Source organism: Barbatula barbatula, assembly GCF_947034865.1.
Source record: "Barbatula barbatula genome assembly, chromosome: 24".
Classification (NCBI taxonomy): Eukaryota; Metazoa; Chordata; class Actinopteri; order Cypriniformes; family Nemacheilidae; genus Barbatula; species Barbatula barbatula.
In genome coordinates this window covers 9,597,433-9,624,829 of record NC_136787.1, presented here as the reverse complement: position 1 = coordinate 9,624,829, position 27,397 = coordinate 9,597,433, and the positions used below count along the sequence as shown (strand labels likewise).

General features: G+C 35.8%; 2 protein-coding genes across 2 annotated transcripts; both read left to right on the top strand.

Moving 5' to 3' along the window:
• The first annotated feature begins 2,350 nt into the window (after positions 1 to 2,350).
• On the top strand, positions 2,351 to 22,186 carry kcnip3b (Kv channel interacting protein 3b, calsenilin). Its single transcript, XM_079447959.1, has 9 exons — positions 2,351 to 2,492; positions 6,285 to 6,465; positions 18,400 to 18,524; positions 18,614 to 18,683; positions 19,145 to 19,215; positions 19,347 to 19,454; positions 19,553 to 19,657; positions 19,737 to 19,799; positions 20,760 to 22,186. The coding sequence occupies exons 1-9, from the start codon at positions 2,487 to 2,489 to the stop codon at positions 20,805 to 20,807; spliced, it is 777 nt and encodes a 258-aa protein (XP_079304085.1). The 5' UTR covers positions 2,351 to 2,486; the 3' UTR covers positions 20,808 to 22,186.
• Positions 22,187 to 23,417: 1,231 nt separating this feature from the next.
• Positions 23,418 to 27,280, top strand: rassf2b (Ras association domain family member 2b). The gene is made up of 10 exons (XM_079449268.1): positions 23,418 to 23,783; positions 24,084 to 24,169; positions 24,244 to 24,319; positions 24,401 to 24,546; positions 25,002 to 25,087; positions 25,276 to 25,418; positions 25,511 to 25,664; positions 26,238 to 26,359; positions 26,441 to 26,538; positions 26,711 to 27,280. Exons 2-10 carry the CDS (start codon positions 24,114 to 24,116, stop codon positions 26,766 to 26,768), a joined length of 939 nt encoding a protein of 312 aa, XP_079305394.1. The 5' UTR covers positions 23,418 to 23,783; positions 24,084 to 24,113; the 3' UTR covers positions 26,769 to 27,280.
• The last annotated feature ends 117 nt before the right edge of the window (positions 27,281 to 27,397 follow it).

The window sequence follows — 27,397 nt, the reverse complement described above, 5'->3', positions numbered from 1 at the left end:
CTTCAAAATATATTCTTTTGTCTTCCGTGGAGGAAAGAAACTCATACAGTTTTAAAATATCAAGAGGGCGAGTGAATGGCAGAATTTTCATTTTTGGCTGAATTTTAAGTCTTCCTTTATGCACTGTATTAACGATAACAATTGTGTATTGCGCATCAGATATTAACTAGAATATGCATCAGTTTTACTCTGTATTATATTTTTGATTCGCTTGTTTATTTCACGAGAAAATGGACCTTATTATTCAAATCAAAAGGAATCTTGCAGGCTCTTTTTTTAAGCAGGGAAAGTGAATTAAATCATAAGTGTGTGTGACAGAGGGTTAAAAATGTCTTAGTTATGCACAAGATTGTACAATAAACACAATTGAATGCAATGTACTAATGAGTGTCATCAGTTAAATTCAGTACAGCACAAACTCTGAGAAATCCACTGACTGCCAACAGAACAGATGTCTCTTAATGTTTTTATATTTTAGTAATATAATTCTCTTCTCTTTATCCCACTGAGGATCCTCTCCTTTGACTAAGGGTGAAGACAGATGATGTTATTCTATATTTTGGGTTATAATGAAACAAGATGTTACACAGAGTCACAGACTTTGTCTTTCAGACTTGTGTCACGGATCTGAAATACAAGCCCGAACAAAGCTCATGATTATCGGGTTTATTGGTTATTAAAAAAGTGAATTGATTCATTCTAAATCATATTTCGAGCTAATTTTATATTGATATCGCCATCAAATAATCTACAAATGACTTTAGTTAAAGGTTTACCAACTTCAAAACTGAATTTAAGGCGAAACAGAAGAACAATTTCCATCTGGTTGTAAGTTGTAAATTTAAATTGGCTGAAACCATTTTTTCCAATAATGGATTATGAACAATCACATCAAAGGAGAATTTTCAAAACACGTTCAGGTTAGTCCTCGTATTTTGCTTTCAGGCCTAAACGTGTCTATTGAAGCAGCATCCACGTATCCCTTTCCCTCTCTCTAAATATAGCGAAAGACTAGAAGCAAAGAAATTGGGTCCAGTTAAGCTGTCTATCGATCAGACTCGAAGTAGAAATCCATTTAATGGCTGGAAATGTGATCATACAGAAAATACCAACATAAGGTGAAGTGAGACTTTGCCAAAAGCGGTTTTAGAGAGTGAAAGTGAGATGTTGGATGAACGGTTATAGCTAAAGATGTGATTAATGCTGATGTTAATGGTGCTGGGTGCCCGGAGGTTCGAGTCTTCAACCCCATTACTTACCAGTGCAAAGCAATGCCAGGCATGCAAATTGATGGAGTCATTTTGACTGAGGACCAAATTCACCCCCAGCAACCAAAAATAAACGAAAAACCAAATTTATCCTCGAACTCTCTCACGCTGCACATAAGGAACGTGTGGCTAGACTTGAAAAGGGTCCCTGGCCACTTTCCTCCTGTCACGGTAAAGAGCGGGCGGTGAACCCATCGGAAATGATTAATTAAGCTTTCAAAGTGCCGATGGAATGGTGTAGATAAAAGCTATTTTGTACAATCAAAAACGCAATGAGTTTAATGAGGAGGCCTGTACAGATTGGACCTTTCTCCTCCATTGAGTTCATTACACAATCAAGTGAAGTCGCCATCTTCCTCTTTCTTATCCTCCTTTGCACCTATTTTTAACATTGAAGAAAATTACAAGCCATTACTGAGCACCTGCTTACCATAAATTTAATGGACCATCATTATCAATGTTATTAACAAAACCCAGCACACGTGATATAGGGTATATTCCATAACATGAGGTTAATTTGGTGCATGGTTAAGAGTTTGGTTATGTAAAGCCCTATAGACCTTATAATAGTTGTGCAGATAAAGAATAGCGCCTACCTTTATAAGTCGGAAGATGACATCAGTTAGGTTCAGGTTTTATGGTTCAATATGGACCTTATTTTGTACAAATGAGTTGAAAAGGGTTCAGACTAAAAACATAAGAAAGAAGTGGTTCCTTTAAAAGCTGCCTTAAGCCTCCACGTTAGAGCGCTCGTCTCCCATCCGGACCGACCCCGTACCGGTTATACTAAGATTTACTGTTAGATAAATTATGACGAAATCATAATAATAATAATAATGATAACCAACATGAATGATCAGGCTTGAAAGCAGCATAATACCTTTTTTCCAACCTTTAACTGTGATGTCAAGAAAAAACATTTAATAAAGTAACAGTGTTACTTAAAATAATTTAACATTTGTACATACTGTAACTATGGCATGGATTCAGATAACCTGATAACTGATGCTAAAAGCTCATGTGATCCTCGAGCTGTGCTCTCTCTCTCTCTCTCTCTCTCTCTCTCTCTCATTCTTTCTGTCACTAGAGAGCGAGCAGCGATATTCCTCTTCACATCTTCACATCTGTCCGCAGATCCATCTGGCAGAAGAACAGCTGAACATCTGAGGATTGCGCCACTTTCATCCAGTTTTCAATACAGAAACGCAGCTCGACATCATGCAGGTACCGTTAGAAGCTGTTTACCTCAAATTCAGGCGATGAAATAGCACATTGTATGAATCATTAGGCTAATGAATCAATCCTTGCTACAACATCTTTGTTTTCTGTTTATATCTTAAGGAAATGAATTAATAAAAAAAATAGTTTATTAACGCAAAACTTGGGATCTTTGTTATCTGTGTCTTATTGGAAGTTTCTAAAAAGTTTTCTTTGCAAATAAGGATCAGCGTGAAGCTAACTTGCCTAATTTATCGATTCAATAATGACAACTTGCGTGTGGGTTTGCGTGTATGTCATGGAGGGAGAGAAAGAGAGATAGAGAGAGAGAGAGAGAGAGAGAGAGAGCCCTAAGGCCATTCTCATCTTCAAAATGTGTTAGACAATCTCTTAAAACCAGTAATCTCATTGTTGTTTTGTAACTCATTGCCTTTCTTTAGACTTCTTTTGATATCATGCCCTTGATATATCTTGGATCGTGTCATTAATATAAGAGCTTTGTATACAGGAAAGGGCTGTTGTTTCTTCTACTGGATTTGTTTTGTGATAATATTGGGGATATAGCTGTGATTTATTGTAATTAAACAACAGTTGCATATCAACGTGAAGAACTCAAACTTTGTATTGTGTAAAGCTGTGCACAAAATATAATATATAGGAAAATATAAGGTTGTATTTTTTAACATAGGTAATGCATTAGCTTACAGACTAACAATATTTCTGTTATTATTTTTACATAGTTTATTTCAGCATTTTCTAGTACATGTTTTAAAATAAATGTAACTGTTAACGTTAGTTAAAGCAATTTGAACATGAATAATTGTTTTGGCATTGACTTTCTACCAAAGAGTAATAAATGCTGAAAACTCAAAAGTTCACCTTTACTCAATGTTTACTTAATATTAGGATCTGCCAGAATTGTGTATTCTATGTTGTCTATTTTGACTCTAACATTGATTGTTGATGTAATCCCAAATGCTTACTTGACATAGGAGGTGGACTGTTTGACTCATGTTTGCAAACTGGTATCCATGTCCTTTTGATCATTACACTTTATGGAAAAAACAAGGAATTTAGTTTCTCCTTCAGGTCATGAAAAATGAGATGCAGTTTAGACTGGGCCTGAGAGTCTGGATCGATTGAATGTTGGCCCTGCATACTGGCAAAGGGATGAAACTTAGATTCAAGCACAACATAACTGTGACCAGTATTTAATATTTTAGGGAACATTTAGCCCGGTTCTGAATTGCATAATCCTTTGTCACAGGAAAATAAACAATATAATTGGACAGGCAGCCAAGCAAAGTCAGAATAAAATTGTAACAGGGGCGGGATTGGAAATGTGCATAAGTGTACAAATGTAATACATTTCAAACATGCAATAATATTTTCTGTTGTGATCTGATTATTTTATTGCATTTTGCATTGTTGAAAGCCCCAGAGCCGTGGCTTTCATCTAACCCTGATCCCCAAAAAGGAAATTATGTTTTTGCTTTGTATTAGTTCATTTGTTTGTGGTTTTGTTATAAGGCATTTGGGAATCAACGTCCATTACTCAGCACTGCTTCTTTTGCTGTTTTTAACCTTTTTAATTTCCTAAATACTATTGGGATTCTTCGTCCTTTTCTATTTTCATTTTCTACATGAATAAGGGTGCCATTTATACTATTATACTGGAGCGTTTTTTATTTAAAATGCATAACGTTCACACTGCTCCAGAGATCCTGCTCAACTGGTACTGTTCATAGATGAAATATTTTTTTGTGTCATACACTGCAACAGGCGATCCATAGTTTGAAAAACCTCTGAGCATATATTTAAACACTCCTCAAATCACATTATGTTTTATAAATTCATTCAAGAAGAGAAGTCAGGACAGAGAGAGATGATGAATCTAACTGCATGCGGTGAACGGATAAAAAATGCAACAATAAATCTGCAACTTTTAGTAGCAAGTCACTGTCACACTCAACAATATCTCATATTATTCTGCTCTGTACTCCTTTGTACCAGCACAGTGTTATAGGGACACCTTTCCTGGTGTTCCTGCAGGAATATCAAGAACTGTTTGTACTGAAGGTGCCATATGTGGTTGTCTGTGACAGGTTGAACAACCTCAGTGGTCAGACCAGGGATAAATTGGAAGCCGCACTGTTGACATTGCTTACCGCACACGACACACCTTGTCACGGTCCATAGGTGACAGTATGACAGTCCAGCACGAATACACACATGACAACAAATCACAGTATAACAGATAAATACATATTCAGGAAATAAATACCAGAATCCTGCCATAAGCAATGAGATTGGTCTTGGTTATGTAATATTCCCCTTTTGGCTGTCAGAGCAGATGTGTAAGCAAATTGGATCTCTTGGGCGTTTACGCTCAAACTGTTTGCTTATGAAGGGGAGCTAAAAGAATGACGTTGTTTAAATGCATTTGTAGTTTTTCATGACTTTTAAGCCTCTTCGTGACAAACGTTGACACATGCGAGCCTAAAAAATACAATGTCCCCCTATTGTTTTATTGATGCGGTTGTAGACACTGTTTTAGAATTATTTAGCGATGTTCACAGAACAAACCTTAGAGTCTTTTCATATTCAAATAGGATGCAGAAAAAAGTCTGGCCCTCCCATGATGCCTTGCGCTATTCAAGATGGACAATAGGTCATGCACAGATACACAAACAAACAAAATCTCATAGATGTGTGCATTTGAAGATTTCTTTTTTAGTCAAATTTTCTTTATAACTTACTGTATTCAGCTCGTATTCCTCAGACTCTGTTCTTACTTTAACTTTGAACTTTTTACGTTTATTATCTCTTTTAGTCTGTTTTTTTATACTCTTTAACTGCATATGTGTGTGTCTCACCTCACACAGCTTTGATCTATTTACTCTTTGCTGGTGTTAAAATTAGCTGTATATCATATTATATTTTTGTGGGGGGACCTTTTAATTTTTATCTATAATGCTTTTCAGTTCAGTTCTCGTGTGACGCTGACAAATACTATATTGCAGCATTTGGCAGTATAATGTGATTTATGTCGTTTTAGTGAACTGCTGAATTTAGGGGTTCTTGCGTATAAGAACTGGCTCTATATAATATTTTTAGGGTTCTGTAGGTGGTATGTGGAATTCCTAAAACTGTTCATATACAGGCTTCAATATAAAAGAACACTTTCTTTTCGCCGAAAAAGGTGATAAAGCATTTAAACACTTTTTATTAAAAAGTCAGAAAACTTAAATCAAAAAGAAAATATTTTTGAGCATTGGAGGTGCCTTTTTTAACTTCTATTTTACATTTACTGAGATTTATGTAATGGATGTACAAGCAAGCTGGGTGTTGTCTCAGTATTGGGTTTCAGTTCACTGAGCTTAGCAAAACACACATATAGCCTAAGCCCAAGCACCATTCTTCTGAACGATAGCAACCACAAAGCTCTAAAACACAAGCATAATCTCTAAATCATAAAAACAACTGAACAATAAACACTATCAGGTCTTTCATTGTAATGTTAAGCACATAAAAAAGCACTTTTTCACAAAAAATATTTACAACATTTAGATTACGTACCACCTCATATCCGTCTTCATCTGTGTGTGTTTTAACTGCATTTTTAATATAGCCTCAGACTCAGGCACGCCACACTGAGCACGCTGCCTGACTGTCCTAATGCATTCAGAAATCTCTCACAGTTCCTTATACACATTCTAATTCATTCCTCTGTGTTCTCTAACCTCACTTCTGATCTGTGCCCTTTAAATGCATTTCCACATTGTCTTTGTGCTGCAGGCAGATGGACAGAAGGGTGTGGATGGAGATCTCTTGCCAGATGCCAACGGGCGAGATGGAGACCCCAGCGGGCAGAGAGAGCACGGCGGGAAGTGGCAGAAGTCACGCATCTCCCGCCAGTCTCTTATGAAATGCTGTCTGGTCAAATGGATCATCGCCAGCGCTGCACCCCAAGGCTCAAGTATGTTTCCGAAGCAGCCAGAAAATGTTTTGATGTCTTTGCTTTCACACTCACTTCAATGATATTTTCTATTGGGTAGCTTTTTAGTCAGCTTACTGAGTCTTTCTACTGAGATGTCTTAGTCATAGCAGAATTTTTAAACAGGTTTTATAAGGCTTAAATATTTAACTTGTATCAGATGGATCCTGCTCAGGGCGGGGCTGTGTAAGGCAACTGCGTGTGTCTGTGCTGCAACATCCGGTGTAAATAATTGACAGAGCACCCCTGTGTATGCAGACAGTGAGTAATGTAACATGTGTGTGCGCATTTGCAGGGCTGAGACCCCATCAGCACTTCTCAGCCTTTTTTGCAGAATGTGTTTCTATATTGAGGCAAGCCATTTGCTCCTGCCTGGACCGTTCACACAACATGATCACTCCATAATTTCATTTGTTTATTCCAATGCTTAATGCACGTGCATTACAAATAAGCAGTCGTTCAATCTTCCTTGCTCAAAAGATAGCAACAAATAATGTCTTGCCCCTTTAATGTCGAGGCTATTCCTTTTAGACGTTCCCTTAACCTGTGACCAAAACATCACCCTGCTGAACCAGTTCCCATGAAACTAACCATCAGGGGATCTATGACTGCCTCCAAACTTGTCAAAATGAACTGCATCGTTACTCTAGTCATGTAAAATATAATGCGCTGTGCAGCTTAGAATAATATATGATTCTATGAGCATTATACTGTCTTACTACTTAAACACGAGTATTATAAGTAATACATTCTCTTTTTGTAAGCCTAGCATTTGGCCTTACTGCCTGTGAATTTGGAGGATTATATGAAATGAAGAATTGAAAACTGTGCTTTTCTCAATTGCTTTAATCCTTGAACTATTAAATAGCCATAAGAAATCTCCATTTAAATACCGTTACTGTGACGGGGCATTGCTAGAAAATTGATTTATTGTAATTCGCAAGTTAGATTACCTAATAATTTCTCTCTAGAAAATCATTGGGCTAAACGAGGAATTTAAAGGAATTAAATATATATTTGCAAAGGTATTTGTATAATATTATGAAAGATATGATTATACGAGTGAATCAGAAACAGAAGCCAGTACAGAATCTCAATAAGACAAAGGTCACTTGAGCACTTACCCTGTATCAATACAGTACATATTACTTTGTGCTCTGTACTGTTAGTAGATGCCAGTAGGTGGCAGTGTGCATTTGAAATTTGGTCAGATATGGATACCTTGAATCTTTTACCAGTATTGTGTTGTACTGAAATACACTTTATGGACAAAATAAACATGTTCTATTCCAGTAATTCCAATCAAATTATATTCTGTGATGCACTATGCCGATACGTATATAATGAAGTATATTGAAGGTAAAGTGCAACCGGACAAACGCTTCCATAGATTTATATTTTAAGGTTACAGAATGTCAAGCTTCTTATATTTTATGAAATCATATCAAAATAATTTGCAATCGATTCCCACTTTCATGAGGCATTAGAGGGATTCTTCACCTAAAAATGAAAAGTCTGTTTACATTTACTCAGCGTATGTTGAATACAAAGGAGAATGTTTTGAATAAACCTTTTGTTTTGGGGTGAACTTTCCTTTTCATTTATTATAATTTCAGATTAAAATGCTCTCTGAGGTTCCCTTACTAAGGAGGAAACGATAAACGCAGATACTTCTACAAATGGTCCCTCAAGTCTGATGTATCATACTCAAACCATAATGCTGTTTCAGCAACAAGGCCATTAAATAAGAGCTACGCTGAGTTTAATCACTTTTATGGACACACTTGAGATAATATTTCACCTTTATGTACACTATAAATACTCAATAATGCAGTGAATCTGAAAAAAACAAGCACTCTAGTTTACAAATCACTAAATATTTATCATGTGGAGTTGAATGTTTAGATATCTCCTGTATATAATCTGTGTGTAGATTGGGTTTGTGATTTATTCCGTGTACTCAACACAATTTCTATGAACCCAAATATTCTTTAATATTATCGGAAATGCTGCTAAAATCTATAATGTTGTTATGTAATATAAATTTGTGTCCACCGTGCAGGGGTACTTTCACAGTAAACTTTAAAGCTAGTGTACTGCCTTCCATGTATTGATTTCCCCTCATTCCTCCTGGATGCTTATGTCCATTATAATCGCATGCATTAATAAGTGCAAACTCATATTTTCCATTTTACACTCATGCTGATGGGTGAAGTTTTTCGTGTAATCAATACTGTACTGTATCTTACTTAAAATGATAAACTCTTAACTATAAAAATGTTATATAATAATCTATGTAATGTTTTATATAATCTTCAAATCCATTAAAAACATTTTAACATTTAATTGCATATGATAATGAACCCAGAAGAGAGTCAACATTAAAGTAACAAAGTTATTAGGCTGATGAGACTATTAGACTTTATTCTCAGTTAAAGTAACGGTCTGAAATAAAGGGTGATACTAGGTGACCTTGGTGAGATATGACCAAAGAAAGAAAGAGGGGAATGTCCCCGAGACTTATTTGGATGCTTTTTGCATTTTGAGGCAGTATTTCGGAGTAATTGTAGTATAGTCCAATAGATTTGGGGAAAATGATTTATTTGACAGCTTTACGCTCGATTTCCCATGAGATCCTGTTTGGACACTTTTGCTCTTAACTGTATTCGGGCCTCTGATCAAGAGAGCTGCAAATAATAGACGTTTAAAATCACTTTCATGCACGAAAGAGCCATAAAGCAGTCATAATGGTCTTCCGCTAATGCATAAAAACCAAAGAGCGTGTTAAGCAGATTGAACGCCTTCGTGTCGGTATTCCTTATGGATGCTTTAAACGATGCTTTAGAGGAAGACGTTGTTATTGAAGTTTAATTTTGTACTATATAGCGAGTCTAGCCATAAGCTGATTGATATGGCATGTTTATTTTTAGTTTATAAATGTTAGTTTAGTTGCCCTTTTCATTTTTTTTAAATGCTTTCAATAGACTTGTTCATGCATTGCTGCGTATTTAAATGTATAACTCCGTGACTTATGAATGAAGTTACTTTAAAGTTCTGCTGTAGTATCGTATCATAAAGCTAATGGAGCAAAATGTTAGTTGGTCGCAGATGAGTAGATTGAGCGAGTAAAGGAATATGAAGGAATCTTTTGACCTGACCTGCTAATAAAAATGCTCACTTATTATGGCTGGCTCATCACTGTGCATTATTGCTATAGAGAGAGGGAGGGAGTGTCTATGTCTTGAAATGAGATTCAGTCCGTACTTATGGAATATAAGGGTTGTGAGGACCATGATTCACTAGTCTTCGGAGACCAAGGCCACGAGAGATTTCTATGCGGGATGGATTTACATGGATTAGGATGTTAAGGAATTTTTAGGGAACCTTTTTCGGGAGCGCACCCAGGAATTTTGAGGAACTTGTTGCTGTGAAGTACTGTGATGAAACATTGATCAAACTACATGAGGAGGACACAGAAAAATAATAAAATCTTGACGCCTCTTCTTGACGCTAGATCTGAAATCCAGCATGGCCTTTTGACCTTCATACATTTTCCCAAAGGAATCCTGTAACTTCCAGCGATGGCCATTCAGGGAATGGAGCTATTTGCCGTAGCTGTAGTGCTGTTTCTGTTTATTGTAATGCTCAAACAGTTTGGCATCTGGGAGCCACTGTTGGATGGTAAGAACAACATTGTTATTTGCAGCTATTGTTCCAGCTCACTTTGCCGTGAGTACCTTAGGGAGCTATTTTCCAACCTAAATAAAGTTATGTTAATGTGATGTTTCATGAGTTTAGACATTACCAGTGTTTTTAAAGTCACAAAAATGATTGATTATTAGAAATTTTGAAGCCCCTCCCCTAAACCCAATTTCACTGGTGCAAAAGCAAATCTTACTAAAACGTACGAACAAGGTCGTATGAATACATTTTTAACCATCTTAAGTTTGCGAGTTTTAGTATGTAGAAAAATCAGATTTTAATTTTATTGCACACACGCATGTTGTGTCTTCTTAATTTAAAATATTTTGTAAGGGAACTCAATGTTTATGATCTTTATTAAAATGGAAGTTCTTCATGTAATTCACTCAAAACTTAACATTCATCATGTGCATGACAGGTTGTCCCGAACCTGTATAAATGTTTTTTGGTCTGCTAAACACAAATTAGGACATTTGAAAGGATGTCAGTATTTATCTTGCTATAATATTTATTTTTTCTGCTGCCAGTAAATGAAGGATAAGATCTGTTTATTTACTGATATTCTTCAAATATCTTACTTGTATTCACCAGAAGAAATTTATAAATGCTTCGAACCTTTTGTGGGTCAGTAAAGAATATTATGGCAGAATACTCATTTTTGGGTACAATGATCCCTTGTCAGCCTTTTTACATAAAATAACAGTTAATATCTAAAATTATCTTCCAAATGCAGTCTCACGCAAAGCATGCTGGGAACAACAAATCATTCTCAATCGATCGTGTTGAATAAACTTGTTAAAGTGAATCTAAATTAACTCAAAAGTAATAATAAGTCACAGAAACTATTTAAGATGGTACAAATATTTTGTCAAAATAAAAATTACACTCACGCTTTTGTTATTTATCAGAATGGGCTTTTTAGTTTATAGTGATGGGATAGATCAAATAGCAATAACACCCCGAATAAACAGCTAGCGAGTACTACTTGAATTAACACCAAGTAGTACTAAACAAAATAATATGTTGACCTTAATGTGTGTTATTGTCATGTACTTTCACACATAAGGTGGACTTTTTGTTTTTGTTGATGCTAGGGTTCACTTCTTTGGTGGACAACCACAGCCCCTCCCCTTTCTTTTTGTTTACCTTGTCTTTCTTTTGTATATGTTAAACTATTTTATAAAATGCTTTTAGGAATTATAGGTAAACTTTAAACCATTTTAATACCTGTATTCATGATACAGTGGTCAATACTGAAAGTATAGTCTATTTAAGGAAACTGCGGAAAAGCAAAGAGGTTTTTAAATCCACCAATGGGATCGCAGAAACAGTATTGGGATGTGAGAAACATAACAAAATTAAATTGAACATGTAAAATGAAACACAAAAACAGCTTTTCTTGATGTAGTAATTGGACGTACAGCTAAACATGTCATATACACGTTGATGCGTATTAATCGTTTTAAACACAACCATTCTTGAAAGTCCTTGCGTTGTTTGTAAACACTTTCTGAACCCATGATGACGTTACATCAGTGAGGTACATCCTTACCTGTTACCTTAAAAATAAGGTTTCAGTTCATGATGATTGGATTCTATGAATATGTGATTAATTTCTGTATTTGTTTTGGGTCGCAACCCCTTAATGGATCCTTTCTGATACTTAGTTTATTGCTACTGTTTAAAGATATTTGAGATTATTCAAGTTTCCAGTAGTGGGACATAGTAAGTATTATTAGAACAAAAGGTGCAGATTTTAATGAAGTTAACAAAAAGTTGTCATGGGAATTTTACTCGGCAGCTAATTCTTATAAATTTGCATTATGCGAATCGTACAATAATGAATGTTTTTTTTGAAAAAATAAATACTGAAGCCCCTCCCCTAAACCTAATGTTTCTGGTGCAAAGTGAATTTTTCTAAAACGTACGAATGAGGTCGTATGAATACAAAATTTTCTACCGATCGTGTTGAATAAACTTGTTAAAGTTAAGCTAAACTAACTCAAAAAGTTAGAATAAGCCACAGAAACTATTTAAGATGGTACAAATATTTTGTCAAAATAAAAATTACACTCACGCTTTTGTTATTTATCAGAATGGGCTTTTTAGTTTATAGTGATGGGATAGATCAAATAGCAATAACACCCTGAATAAACAGCTAGCGAGTACTACTTGAATTAACACCAAGTAGTACTAAACAAAATAATATGTTGACCTTAATGTGTGTTATTGTCATGTACTTTCACACATAAGGTGGACTTTTTGTTTTTGTTGATGCAAGGGTTCACTTCTTTGGTGGACAACCACAGCCCCTCCCCTTTCTTTTTGTGTACCTTGTCTTTCTTTTGTATATGTTAAACTATTTTATAAAATGCTTTTAGGAATTATAGGTAAACTTTAAACCATTTTAATACCTGTATTCATGATACAGTGGTCAATACTGAAAGTATAGTCTATTTAAGGAAACTGCGGAAAAGCAAAGAGGTTTTTAAATCCACCAATGGGATCGCAGAAACAGTATTGGGATGTGAGAAACATAAGAAAATTTAATTTAACATGTAAAATGAAACACAAAAACAGCTTTTCTTGATGTAGTAATTGGACGTACAGCTAAACATGTCATATACACGTTGATGCGTATTAATCATTTTAAACACAACCATTCTTGAAAATCCTTGCGTCGTTTATAAACACTTTCTGAACCCATGATGAAGTTACATCAGTGAGGTACATCCTTACCTGTTACCTTAAAAATAAGGTTTCAGTTCATGATGATTGGATTCTATGAATATGTGATTAATTTCCGTATTTGTTTTGGGTCGCAACCCCTTAATAGATCCTTTCTGATACTTAGTTTATTGCTACTGTTTAAAGATATTTGAGATTATTCAAGTTTCCAGTAGTGGGACATAGCAAATATTATTAGAACAAAAGGTGCAGATTTTAAAGAATTTAACAAAAAGTTGTCATGGCAACTAATTCTTATAAATTTGCATTATTTGAATTGTACAATACTGAACGATTGTTCGAAAAAAGAAATTCTTAAGCCCCTCCCCTAAACCTTAATTCCTTGGTGCAAAGCGAATTTTTCTAAAACGTACGAATAAGGTCGTATGAATAAAAAATTATCTACCGATCGTGTTGAATAAACTTGTTAAAGCAAAGCTAAACTAACACAAAAAGTAAGAATAAGCCACGGAAACTATTTAAGATGGTGCAAATATTTTTCACTTCTATGGTGGACAACCACAGCCCCTCCCCTTTCTTTTTGTTTACCTTGTCTTTCTTTTGTATATGTTAAACTATTTTATAAAATGCTTTTAGGAATTATAGGTAAACTTTAAACCATTTTAACACCTTTATTCATGATACAGTGGTCAATACTGAAAGTATAGTCTATTTAAGGAAACTGCGGAAAAGCAAAGAGGTTTTTAAATCCACCAATGGGATCGCAGAAACAGTATTGGGATGTGAGAAACATAACAAAATTAAATTGAACGTGTAAAATGAAACACAAAAACAGCTTTTCTTGATGTAGTAATTGGACGTACATTTCTTGATGTAGTAATTGTCATATACAAGTTGATGCGTATTAATCATTTTAAACACAACCATTCTTGAAAATCCTTGCGTCGTTTATAAACACTTTCTGAACCCATGATGAAGTTACATCAGTGAGGTACATCCTTACCTGTTACCTTAAAAATAAGGTTTCAGTTCATGATGATTGGATTCTATGAATATGTGATTAATTTCCGTATTTGTTTTGGGTCGCAACCCCTTAATAGATCCTTTCTGATACTTAGTTCATTGCTACTGTTTAAAGATATTTGAGATTATTCAAGTTTCCAGTAGTGGGACATAGCAAGTATTTTAGAACAAAAGGTGCAGATTTTAAAGAATTTAACAAAAAGTTGTCATGGCAACTAATTCTTATAAATTTGCATTATTTGAATTGTACAATACTGAACGATTGTTCGAAAAAAGAAATTCTTAAGCCCCTCCCCTAAACCTTAATTCCTTGGTGCAAAGCGAATTTTTCTAAAACGTACGAATGAGGTCGTATGAATAAAAAATTATTTACCGATCGTGTTGAATAAACTTGTTAAAGCAAAGCTAAACTAACACAAAAAGTAAGAATAAGCCACGGAAACTATTTAAGATGGTACAAATATTTTTCACTTACATTTACATTTACATTTAGTCATTTAGCAGACGCTTTTATCCAAAGCGACTTACAGATGAGGAAACATTGGAAGCAATTATAACAACATAGGCAACAAAATATATAAGTGCATCAAACTAGTCCATTAAAGCCTAGCACAGTATACAAATCTAAGAATAGTGAGGTTAGTAAGTGTTTTTTTTTTTTTAAAGAAGGAAAGGGAAGAGAATTAGGAAAAATCAATCAGCGACGTGTTGACGGAAGAGATGCATTTTTAGGCGTTTTTTAAAGATGGCAACTGAGTCTGCTGATCTTGTAGCAGCTGGTAGATCGTTCCGTCAATGTGGAACAGATCCAGAGAAGGTACGGGAGAGTGACTTTTTTCTTTTTTGGGATGGTACCACTAGTCGTTGTTCCTTTGCAGACCGCAGTGATCTGGCAGGAACGTAGATCTGCATTAGTGAGTGGAGATACGATGGTGCAGATCCGGTGTTGGTCTTGTAGGCCAGGAGCAAAGCTTTGAACTCTATGCGGGTGGCAACAGGGAGCCAGTGTAACCTGATGAAGAGCGGAGTTACATGCGCTCTCTTCGGTTCATTGAAGACCACTCTTGCCGCCGCATTCTGGATCATCTGGAGAGGTTTGATTGTGCAAGCAGGAAGTCCAGCCAGAAGCGCATTGCAATAATCCAGTTTGGACAGGACAAGAGCCTGGACTAGGACTTTCGTAGAGTGCTCCGATGGGAAAGGTCTAATTTTCCTAATGTTGTAGAGGATGAATCTACAGGACCGGGTGGTGCTGGCAACATGACTTGTGAGGTTGAGCCGATCATCGATTACCACTCCCAGGTTTCTGGCTGTGCTCGACGGTGTAATCGTTGATGAGCCTAGTTGAATGGCAAGGTTGTGGTGAATCTTTGGGTTGGCCGGGATCACAAGCAGTTCCGTTTTTGCAAGGTTTAGCTGCAGGTGATGATCCTTCATCCAAAGCGAGATGTCACTCAGGCATGCCGCGATGCGAGCAGCGACCGTCGGATCGTCCGGTTGAAATGACAAGTAGAGTTGTGTGTCGTCGGCATAGCAGTGATAGGAGAAGCCATGCTTCTGAATGACAGAGCCGAGGGATGTCATGTAAATGGAGAAGAGTAGCGGTCCAAGCACTGAGCCCTGTGGCACCCCCGTGTTGAGCTGTTGGGACGCGGAGACCTCATCTCTCCAGGGTGATAGTAACAGCATGAAACTCGAAGGAGGTGTTGTCACACATGGGTGTTAGCTGATTGAATTTCCAGTCTTTGGGGATGAGTAGACCGGTGCCTCCACCCCTTCCTGTGATGAGAGGGCTGTGGGAGAAAGTGTGGTTATGGGAGAGGGCAGCGGGAGTGGCAGAGTCCTCTGGTTTGATCCATGTTTCTGTAAGTGCTACAATGGAAAGACCAGAATGTTTAACAAAAGCTGTAATGAAATCAGCTTTGTTCACAGCAGATTGGCAGTTCCACAATCCTATTGGGAAAGTAGAAGGGGCAGTTGCTAGCAGTGATACATTGTGAAGGTTATTAGCATTGCATCGCCTTCGGCATGCGGCAGATGATTTACGTGTTGTGATAACAGAAAGGATTTTAAAACACATATTTAAGAGAAGCAGAAAGAAAATAGGGAGAAACGTTAAAGATAACAATAAAGGAATAAGTGTTAGTGCAAACAAGTAAGACAAAAAGTGCAGGTGTTGATACAAAACAGAAAAATAATAATACAAAAGAAGTGCAATACTCAAGTACCCTGTCGGTGTCCCGGGCTCGGTGGAGTCGCGCGCAGGTAGAGTCGATGTCTTTACTCTCTTCGGTCTTTCTTTACTCTCTTCTGTCTTTCTTTACTCTCTTCGGTCTTTCTTTACTCTCTTCGGTCTTTCTTTACTCTCTTCGGTCTTTCTTTACTCTCTTCGGTCTTTCTTTACTCTCTTCGGTCTTTCTTTACTCTCTTCGGTCTTTCTTTACTCTCTTCGGTCTTTCTTTACTCTCTTCGGTCTTTCTTTACTCTCTTCGGTCTTTCTTTACTCTCTTCGGTCTTTCTTTACTCTCTTCGGTCTTCACGCGATGAGGGCTGCACGCGAGCGCTACCGCGGTGGGTAGACGCGTCTAATTACTTAAATTCAACAGGCCCCGCCCTCAGATGACACGCGCACACAAAGCAAACAAATTAAACTAGCCCAAGAACAAACGAAGGAACGATACTTCCCGCGGTTTCACCACGTGACTATAGTGGACAACCACAGCCCCTCCCCTTTCTTTTTGTGTACCTTGTCTTTCTTTTGTATATGTTAAACTATTTTATAAAATGCTTTTAGGAATTATAGGTAAACTTTAAACCATTTTAATACCTGTATTCATGATACAGTGGTCAATACTGAAAGTATAGTCTATTTAAGGAAACTGCGGAAAAGCAAAGAGGTTTTTAAATCCACCAATGGGATCGCAGAAACAGTATTGGGATGTGAGAAACATAACAAAATTAAATTGAACGTGTAAAATGAAACACAAAAACAGCTTTTCTTGATGTAGTAATTGGACGTACAGCTAAACATGTCATATACACGTTGATGCGTATTAATCATTTTAAACACAACCATTCTTGAAAATCCTTGCGTTGTTTATAAACACTTTCTGAACCCATGATGAAGTTACATCAGTGAGGTACATCCTTACCTGTTACCTTAAAAATAAGGTTTCAGTTCATGATGATTGGATTCTATGAATATGTGATTAATTTCTGTATTTGTTTTGGGTCGCAACCCCTTAATGGATCCTTTCTGATACTTAGTTTATTGTTACTGTTAAAAGATATTCTTATAAATTTGCATTATGTGAATTGTACGATAATGAATGATTATTTGAAAAAAGAAATACTAATCCTTAATTCCTTGGTGCAAAGCGAATTTTGCGAAAACGTACAAATAAGGTCGTATGAATACAAAATTACCTACCGATAATGTTGAATAAACTTGTTAAAGTTAAGCTACACTAACTCAAAAGTAAGAATTAGCAACGGAAACTATTTAAGATGGTACAAATATTTATTAAAAATAAAATTACAAATCGTTCAATTTTGAATGAACCTAACAAATAGACTGAAACATAACATAGCATATTCTTCTTATTAGTGGATCTTGAGGAGCAAAGCATCACTATTACTATCTTGCATATTCTGATTTTTTCACTAAAACTTCAGCCCGTAATTTGTCCCACTAGTATTGTCATAGACTTGAGGGCTCAGCTGATATTTCTACGTAGTGTCAATCTAATCTCATGGGAATTTTTACGGATTTTACAAGGCGGCTAATTCTTATACATTTGAATGATTGTTATTAAAAATGATTGATTATTAGAAAAAGAAATACTGAAGCCCCTCCCCTAAACCTAATTTCACTGGTGCAAAAGCAAATCTTACTAAAACGTACAAACAAGGTCGTATGAATTCATTTTTATCCATCTTAAGTTTGAAAGTTTAGTATGTTGAAAAATCTGATTTCAATTGTATTGGACACACGCATGTTGTGTCCTCTTAATTTAGAATATTTATCATGCCAGCAAACATGCTAATCATGTTAGCATTATGATAGCAACATGCTAGTTGTGTTAACATTATGTCAGAAAACATGCTAATCATGCTAGTTCTTACTATGGAGCAACAAATGAATGTAATGTCAGCCAATCTTATTGCAGCCAACTAACACATTTTTCCTCCATTCTCAATTGCTGCTTCTTTACATCCTTCCTGAATCTCTTTTCTTGCCATTTTATTTGTTATCCCACATAGATGGTGAGTCCTATTCAACTTCATCTGTGTGCCAGAGTCCCTTCCCAAGTTTGCAATTCCTGTTTCTATTTCAACCTGTAATTTTCCAGAACTCCTCCACGCTTCACCTGTTTCGTTCCTTACTGAAATTCAGTTGATGTCAGTCACATACCACCTCCATACCCCTCCTCCTCCTCCTCTGCCCTTGCTGTCTGTCTCTCTCTCTCTCTATCTCTCACACACACACACACACACACACAGAAAGCATTGACAGTGATCTGGAGTTGGCCATGAAGAGACATCAGCCCGAGGGCCTTGAGCAGCTGCAGGCTCAGACCAAGTTCACAAGGAAGGAGCTTCAGTCACTCTACAGGGGCTTCAAAAACGTGAGATCAGAAGCCATGAGTTTTATTTAAAAAAAATTGTCACAAAGGACAATTCTTCTGAGAAGTTATTTCTTTGTCTGTATAAATAGGAGTGTCCCAGTGGACTGGTGGATGAGGAGACCTTTAAGTCTATCTATTCCCAGTTCTTCCCCCAGGGAGGTGGGGTATTTTTTGTTTGTACTCAGTGTTACTCTTTGTAAGGATATTATCTTGGTGCAGATTAAGTAACACATTTATTTAGTCATTTTAAGAACTTCTAGTCAATAGTTTGGAGACACTTGACTTTTATAATGTTAAAAAAACATAAGTTACTCAAGTACTTGAAACCCCAGGTGGCACCTAAGAGAATGTGTCTATTCTAAAGAGTGAATATTCCTGAATAAATCTTAATCCTGTGTCAGCCGCCATAGTTCTTTGAGGCGTGGAGTGAGCCGTTGTTTGCAGTTAACAACCTCACTGCTAGATGCCGCTAAATTTCATACACTGGACCTTTAAATTACTTTATTATTACTCTGTAAAAGAAAATACAATGTGATAGGAAATATGTGTCCCAACATTTGACTATTATTCTGAGTTAAAAAATCCAAATATGTTTAAAGTTAACAATTCATATTTTTCAGATGCAACCACATATGCACATTTCCTTTTCAATGCATTCGACATGGACAGAAGTGGCTCTATACGCTTTGAGGTAAAGATCATTATAATTGATTGAAAGCCGCTTGAAGACATTTTGGAGCTTTACTCAAATATATCAATACTGCAAACACTATCCCCCGTGAACTAACAATATTGAGCGTTTTAATACATGTGTTTTGGCAGGACTTTGTAATTGGACTCTCTATTCTACTTCGAGGTTCTGTGACAGAGAAACTGAGGTGGGCCTTTAACCTATATGACATAAACAAGGACGGATACATCACTAAAGAGGTAGAAAGAATCAGTGTTAACCGACTGGTCATTGATTCCTTAATACATGTGTGTGTTTGGCTTTGTTACCATAATAACCATTCAGTAACTTTTTACAGGAAATGACGGCGATCATGAAGTCCATCTATGATATGATGGGCAGCTGCACCTATCCTTCTGTAAATGAAGATGCTGCATTCGAACATGTGGAGAACTTCTTCCAGGTATCAGTTAGTTTGTAATCACATGTCGAAAATCTTTTGCTTTTGCTTTTGAAATTCTGAAACCACCGCTGTTTCCCAGAAGATGGACCGAAACCGAGATGGTGTGGTCACTATTGAAGAATTCATAGAGACATGTCAGAAGGTAGATGCCTTTGTTTATGTTAACCAATGAAGAATTGTATTGGATACCTAACAACAATCGACAAACAATGTACATTATAAATCAATATGATTTACTTAATACCTTCAATACCTAGAACTTTAGGTCCTGTTGTTATGTCACTAGATGCAAATAACTTTAATAAAAGCAACAAATACATTTTAAGCATAACAAATTGAACTTGAATTGCGCAAATACGCAAACAATGATCTTTGTTTTCAAATCATGTACTTGGCTGTCTGTAAAAGTTTATAAAATCAATAGAGTATTTGACAAATATTTTGATCTACTTGACTTTTGGTTTTGTTGGAACAAGAATTCACTTCAGCGGCCACAGACCTCACATTTCTTTATATGTACAATGCCTTTCTTCGTTTAGGGATTTATTAAATTATAAGTATTCATGGTACAGTGGCCAAACATGAATGTATTCTATTACAAAGGTGCAAGAAGAAAAAATTCAATGGATGTAGAATTCCCCCCTGTGGTCATCGAACGTATGACAAAAATGTAGGCTTATATGCATTTTACCTGTTTGAAACACAACTATTATTGAAAACACTTGCTCCGTTTACAAAATCATTCCGAGCCGATCAAAGTGTTGCATCAGACACGCACGCACGTCAATAAAAGAAGTCATAGACTTAAGGTTTCATGATGATTGGATATAATGATTATGTGATTATCTTCCACATTTGTTATGGGATGCAACCCCACAATGAATCCTATGTGATTGTCAATGTTTTGTTTATGAAAAACCTTTATAGAAAAATTTATATGAAAGGGTTAAATTAATATTTGACACCTGCAAAAAACGTATTCAAAACACCAGCTTTTTGCCTGTGGTGTCATTGCCAGCCGTGTTTTGATCTGTATCGCATTAAACTGTTAGTAGCCTAACAATCTGTGACTGACACACTTCTTTAAACGTCATTTCATTAGGATGAGAACATTATGAACTCCATGCAGCTGTTTGAGAATGTCATCTAAAGCCCAGCGTGAAGTCTTGAAAGATCTTCATTCCTTTTTTCACATCGGCTGTCAGCATCTATCATTCCACAACTGCTCCACGGAGACTTTGGAAGAAACACTGTTTGTAGCATGTGCATACAACTTTGATTGATTGTATTGAATGTTACAATAATCCAGAATGTGAGATATCTGTGATATTTTTAAACAGGTTCAAAATGCATTTATTTACAGTATATATGCACACTGTAAAAAATCTAATTTGCCAAGTGTTCTCTCTACAAAGACATATAAGTTACTTCAATATAGATTTGTTTGTTAAAAAAGGCAAATTATTGTTTTGCATACACTGAACAAAGTAAACCTAACACGTGTTTCTAACAAAGATTATTTTGTTGACTGGATTTAGATTCTCAAGTCTTTGGTCAAAATGCATCAGAAAGCTTGCCCAACTTACAAAACAGTGTATTCTGAACAAACAATATTGCAAGAGTTTGTAAGTTCCCAAGATGCATTGCAGCATATTTCTTGTTTGTTTTTCTATTCTAGATGTGAAGTGTTTCAGTTCTTGCTGGATTCATTTATGCTTAAATATTATTGTTACTGTCAGTTATCTTTTGTGTTCAGAGTTTTTTCAATGAATGATGGTTTTTGATTCCATGGTTGAGGTTTGTTTGTTCAATGTTGAGGTGTAAGTGCATTACACAAATTCAACCCTGGCATGAATTCACTTAACTGTTAGACATGTACTTGATCAAAGTTATGGACTGCTGTGGGTGGAAAACATGAACAATTGTAGAAAAAAACTAAATGGATGGTTTATTTTTAAATAATTATACTACTCCCTATATATGTTTAGGTGACAAAGGATATTTGCTTCTGTTATTCATTAGGGAAGCTTGAAACTTTATGTTTTGATAACTTGAATGTTTTGAGAAAACTCAATTTGTGATTGGTTGCCTTATTATTCTAAGCTGTTTTATCTTCTTTGACAGTGTATATAGCTGTTAAAAAGGAAGTATGATTGGGTAGATCTAATTGAGATTCAGCATGTTGTCTGCTCAGAATCTGATCATTTATACTGAGAAATAAGATATTTGTGAATGATCCTATGCTAGCTGGAACTTTACAAAGCATTTGTGTTAAATGTGGTACACATTGTTTTTTTCCATTATATTATCCAAACAACATGGATTATCGATGTGCATTGCTGAAATATTTCTATGACATCTGTGGTCAATGCTTAAATGTGGCTTAAATGTCTAACTATGTCAAAAAACGTGTTTTACTATGGACAAAAGATCATGATTTGAGTTGCATTTCTCTTTTATGCCACATGATGGCAATTTAGTTCTCAAACATGCCTTGTGTTTGAAACAATGTAAACTAACCTTTCCACCAGTTCACTCGTCCTTATTTTCATCTACACTTTGACACTTTTGTCACCTATTTGATTAATCTCTCTGATGGCTTAGAAGTCAAACTGTTCACAACTCTGGAGACTGACAACTTGTGTTTGGAAAAACACAAAAATTATTTTACTTTCATCATAACCTATTATTCCTCTTTTTCTGGGTCAGAACACAACAAATGAATGCATTGTATTTTGAGGCGAAAATACAGACACTCACACACTCACATAGGCTACACACACACAATAGGTAAACCAAAGTGGAGCACTTCAGGTCACAGTCATTATGCACATCATTGTGGTATAGAATAGCAGAACACTACATCACGGTTATTTCTTGTTTTTTTATTAGTAGTAGTAGCCTATACGTTTTTATATTTATTTTATTTTACTTTTAACAAACTTCTTGTAATTTAAATGTTTATTGTCACTTGACTACAATATTTCTGAGGGAAAAACCGCAGCATAACCCATTATTCCTCTTTTTTCTGGGTCACCTTATTTCCTCAAACACAAAGAAAACAATTTCAATAACAGAGCAGGCTTTATTAAAAACTGTGCCCTCAGAACATGTTCTAAGAAATTTTATGACACAACAAAATGAATGCATTGTATTTTGAGGCGAAAAAAACACAGACACTCACATAGGCTACACACACACAATAGGTTAAACTTTGTAAAAACTAGAAGAAAAACCAAACTGGAGCGCTTCAGATCACAGTCATTAATATACGCACATCATTGTGGTATAAAATAACAAAACATTACATTACGATCCTTTCTTGTTTTTATATTAGTAGCCTAGTAGTTTTTATATTTATTTATTTTATTTTATTTTTAACAAACTTCTTGTCATGTACACTACGATTTAAATGTTTATTGTCACTTGACTACAATATTTCTCATGTTCTTTAAATAGTGTAATCTGAACTGGTATGTGCAGCCAAACGCATCTTAAGGTGATACCTAAAAGTTTTTATTTAAAAAAAATACATTTCAACATAGTTTGTTTAATTTACAGCATAATTTGGCAAGTTTTGTTTAAGTATTGAAGTTGCTATGAATTTATTATCATCCTAAAACTTTTGAAAATGTTATAAGAAATAAGAAAATGACCCCAAACTTGTGACTGGTATTTACTATGCACGTGTTAACATCCCTCTCTCGTGGACATTCTGTAGGGATGTTAATGTGTTTGGTAACTCTGAACTTCCTGTCTGGACCAGATAACTGTGTGTCTGTGTTAGTAATTACTTTCTCTTGGTGTGCTCGTGCTGAGTTCTGGCTGAGGGCAGCGTGCGTGCATCTGCTGCATGTGGGAGGAAGTCTAAACTCGAGTGAAAATAGCCCTGACTTCCTGTAACAACCGTTGCAATGAGGAAGAATCTGGCAGGAAGGGGCACATTGGTAGTTTAGCTTGTCAAAGACACACAGCTGTTTTTTATGGCGATCAGCTGAGCCAGCCTGAAGACTTCTTCACTTTTGCCTGATAAAGAGAGTTTTTAGAGTTTTACTTTTCAAATCTGTGGTGGAGTCTAACTTGGTTTCACTTGCATTGCTGGACTCTGTCATATGCTGCTTGGACAGTAAGTCACCTGCTACGGCATCTTCAGCATCAGGTTCTACAGCAAAGATCTTTAAAAGTTTAACAACAAAAGTGAAACTGATAATATGTGTATGTTATGAGGAATTTAAAGTTTCTTGTTCATGACTGTTTTACTTTTTAAAGATGAATATGTCAGAGGAAATCATAGACACGCTAAACAGGCTTTGTAAGACTTCAGTGTATTTTTTAAGCATATGTGCATCGTGAGAATCTTGCCTGGAGCCGTTCTGTGATTATCATGCTAAAAGTCACAAGATTCTCACTTATCCATTATTCTCAGACCTTGAAAAAGCTTCCCCACACACCCAATATGGACAGTGTGGATACAGACAATGTGCAGATTGGAGAAAACAAATTTTCAAGCAAGTAAGTACATGACAACTATAAATAAATACGTCGATGTACATTTGGTAAACCTGACATTTACTTATTGGTCACAGGTGCGCTATTCTCTCCCACCTTAAAACATATAACCTTTACTATGATGGACAATCTCTCCAGCTGAGACACAGAGAGGTTAGTTGATATAATAATAACCTCTAACATATAGTTGGTGATGTCAAACAGCAGATGACTAAAAGTATTATTTGGTTTCAGGAGGAAGGAGAATTGATTATAGAAGGGTTACTCAATGTTTTTTGGGGTGTGCGGCGGCCAATCAGACTGCAAATGCAAGATGCGAAGGAGGCAGGAAGTCCACGCCCCTCATTAACTTCATCGAATGACGACTTCACCACAGTGGAGTCAGAAATTGCATTTAATATTTATTTCGTATTTATTTATTTGGCTTTAGTGTAACATACCGTCGCCGAGAAGTTCAAAACAAAACAACAAGTTGCAAAACTAAAAACTAATCCGGAAGCAATCGATATTGTGATTTCAGATTTGTCATTTTTATTTTGCATTTAAATTTGTTTTAAATTTAGCGATTTGTTGTTTTGTTTTGCACTTTCCGGCCACCGTAGTAACAAAACACTAACCTGCTAAAATATAGAAGTTATTGTAAAACTGTAATGCACAAACGGCTTTTAATTGTCTGTGACAATTTATTTTGTTTAGTTTTATATTGTCCTTACTTTTTTTGATTTTTAAAGCTCTAACCCAGGTCGTAAAAAAATAAAATGTGCTACTTGTTTGTTTTTTCATTTAAATTTATATTATGCAGTAAATTACTTTAATGAGTGTTTAACCTTCTTAGAAATGAAGAAACAAATCAGGCGTCTATATCCATAGAGGTCACAGCAGCACACGACCAATCAAAAGGCAGGTCGGGTGAAGAGGCAGGTGAATATGCATTTGTATTTGTATAGATACATTTATGCTAAATATTTACATAATTATAAATTGACATATAATCAGCACTAATATTTAAAAAAATTCTTGGCTTTTTTTTAATTTATTCACAAAATATGAAGTTCTCTTTTTAAAGTCGTTTTGTATTAAAGCGTCTGCTAAATAAATCAATCTGACAGCTGAGGAGTCGACACACTCTGATCGAGTCGCCAGGACCTGGAGTGACGCTGGTGTGCGGAGAATTAGTGGACGGAGACTAGGAATCAGGAGGGTGAAGCGACATCACCGATGCTCATTTAATGGGCACTTCTATAACCACAAGGCAGGACATTATACTTTGCTTGTTTATTGTGTATGTACTGTCAACACACTGTTGCTTTTATGTTGGTCAAAACCATGTTTCTTTCAAAACAGACGGCAGTTTTTACCCCGGCATTTGGCTCTGTCACAAACGTGCGCATCAACAGCTGTATGACGACGACACAGGTGATGCGAGTGTTACTTAATAAATTCAAGATTGAAAACAACCCGGACGAATTTTGCCTTTATCTTGTCCACACTAGCGGAGGTACGTCCATGCAAAAAAAATCTTTAAAGTCCCCCTGTTGTCGATAATTTTCTCGCTGAAAATGAATCGTTGACCATCAAAATTACATATTTAAAGATTTTTTCTTGGGAAATTTTTTTTTCCTGTCTTAAAATAGCTTCCTTAAGTATAAGCAGAAACATGAATTCGCAAATTAGCCCCGCCTCCACTCAATCGCACTGCCGTTTCAGAATCTTTTAAAACTGAATGTGAAATGAGAGCTGACACAACAGTGATTATTTTTGCCCGAATCCATGCACCACCTTTGCATAGATTTGCTTCAAACTGCTGATCCGCAGGATCAAACTAATTGATATGATTGGTTACAGGTTTGTGACGTCATTACTGCGGTTCAATGAAGTAAATACTCAGCAATGGTTTAAAGTTATACGTTTGCACATGGTGTGTCTTATAGCACATCAAAATCACCACATAAACATACAACATTAAAAACGTAATTTTCACCACAAGGGGTCTTTAAATACATATTCACAATCACACCTATGCAATACTATACGAGTCGGGAATATCTATTGTGTTTATATCTGCACACAGAGAGATATCAGTTAAAACCCAATGACCATCCTTTGGCAATCAGAGTTTTGCAAGGGCCGTGTGAGCAGGTCAGCAAAATCTTCCTAATGGAAACGGATCAGGTGGAAGAGGTTACCTATGATGTAAGAGAACATATGTCACAGCTACAAAGTGAAAATTTTAAAAGGCTATATTTGGTGTAATTATGCTATGTTGTTCTGAAGGTGGCACAATACATCAAATTTGAGCTTCCTGTTCTGCAAGGTTTCATCACAAAACTACAAGAGGAGGAGGAAAGAGAGATGCAGAAGTTGAAGAGGAGGTACTGATCTTTACATGAACGATTCAGCTTAAACTGGTCCAAGACAATAATTAACTAGCTTGACCCCTTTAATAGTGTGTTGCTAGTCCATGAAGTTCTACCGAGTTTTTATGTATATATTTGTGTGTTCTGATCACCTTTCTGTTTGCCTTTTAATTTGATGGTGTTTCAGGTATGCTGATTTACGCCACATCATCAAGAAATACATGCGTTCTTTAGCTAATACTTGACGCTGATGATGACATGGTGTCAGTGCACTTTTTCTCCATGCATGTGTCACTCGTCAGAAGGTCGTCTTTAAAGCTCCAACAGTGATGCTTTCTCAGGAAACCCCTTTTTCTTTTTTTATAAGTCACTATATTCATAATACAACCTTTTGTTGAAGGTGCCGTGTCTATTTCTCAATAAACTACTATTCAGAAAGGAAGAAATGAAACTTCTATGCACACATTTGCTATATTTTTTTACATTTATTTTATTATCCTAAACCAGAGTATTTATATAAGTTTGGTTTGTGAACAAATATATGAAATTAGACGAAATACTTTTGTAATATATTTTATTGCAGCTAGTTTGTAATAAATGTTGATTGGCAATACAAATAGATTATATTTATAATTTAATAAATACATTTATAATAAAGTGTATGTTTGCATGAACTGTTTTGATAATGAATACATTTCTAACGCATTTGTTTGAGCTTGAAAACTCATTGTTGTCTAATAAAATGTTATCGGCCTCTGAGGTTGTTTCTAATGTTACACAATCAATGTAATGTTTTTATAGTTTTGAGATCTGTCTGTAGCTGTGGTTCTGTAAAGATATAAAAATAAAAATCCTTCTATTTAGGATTTGTTAA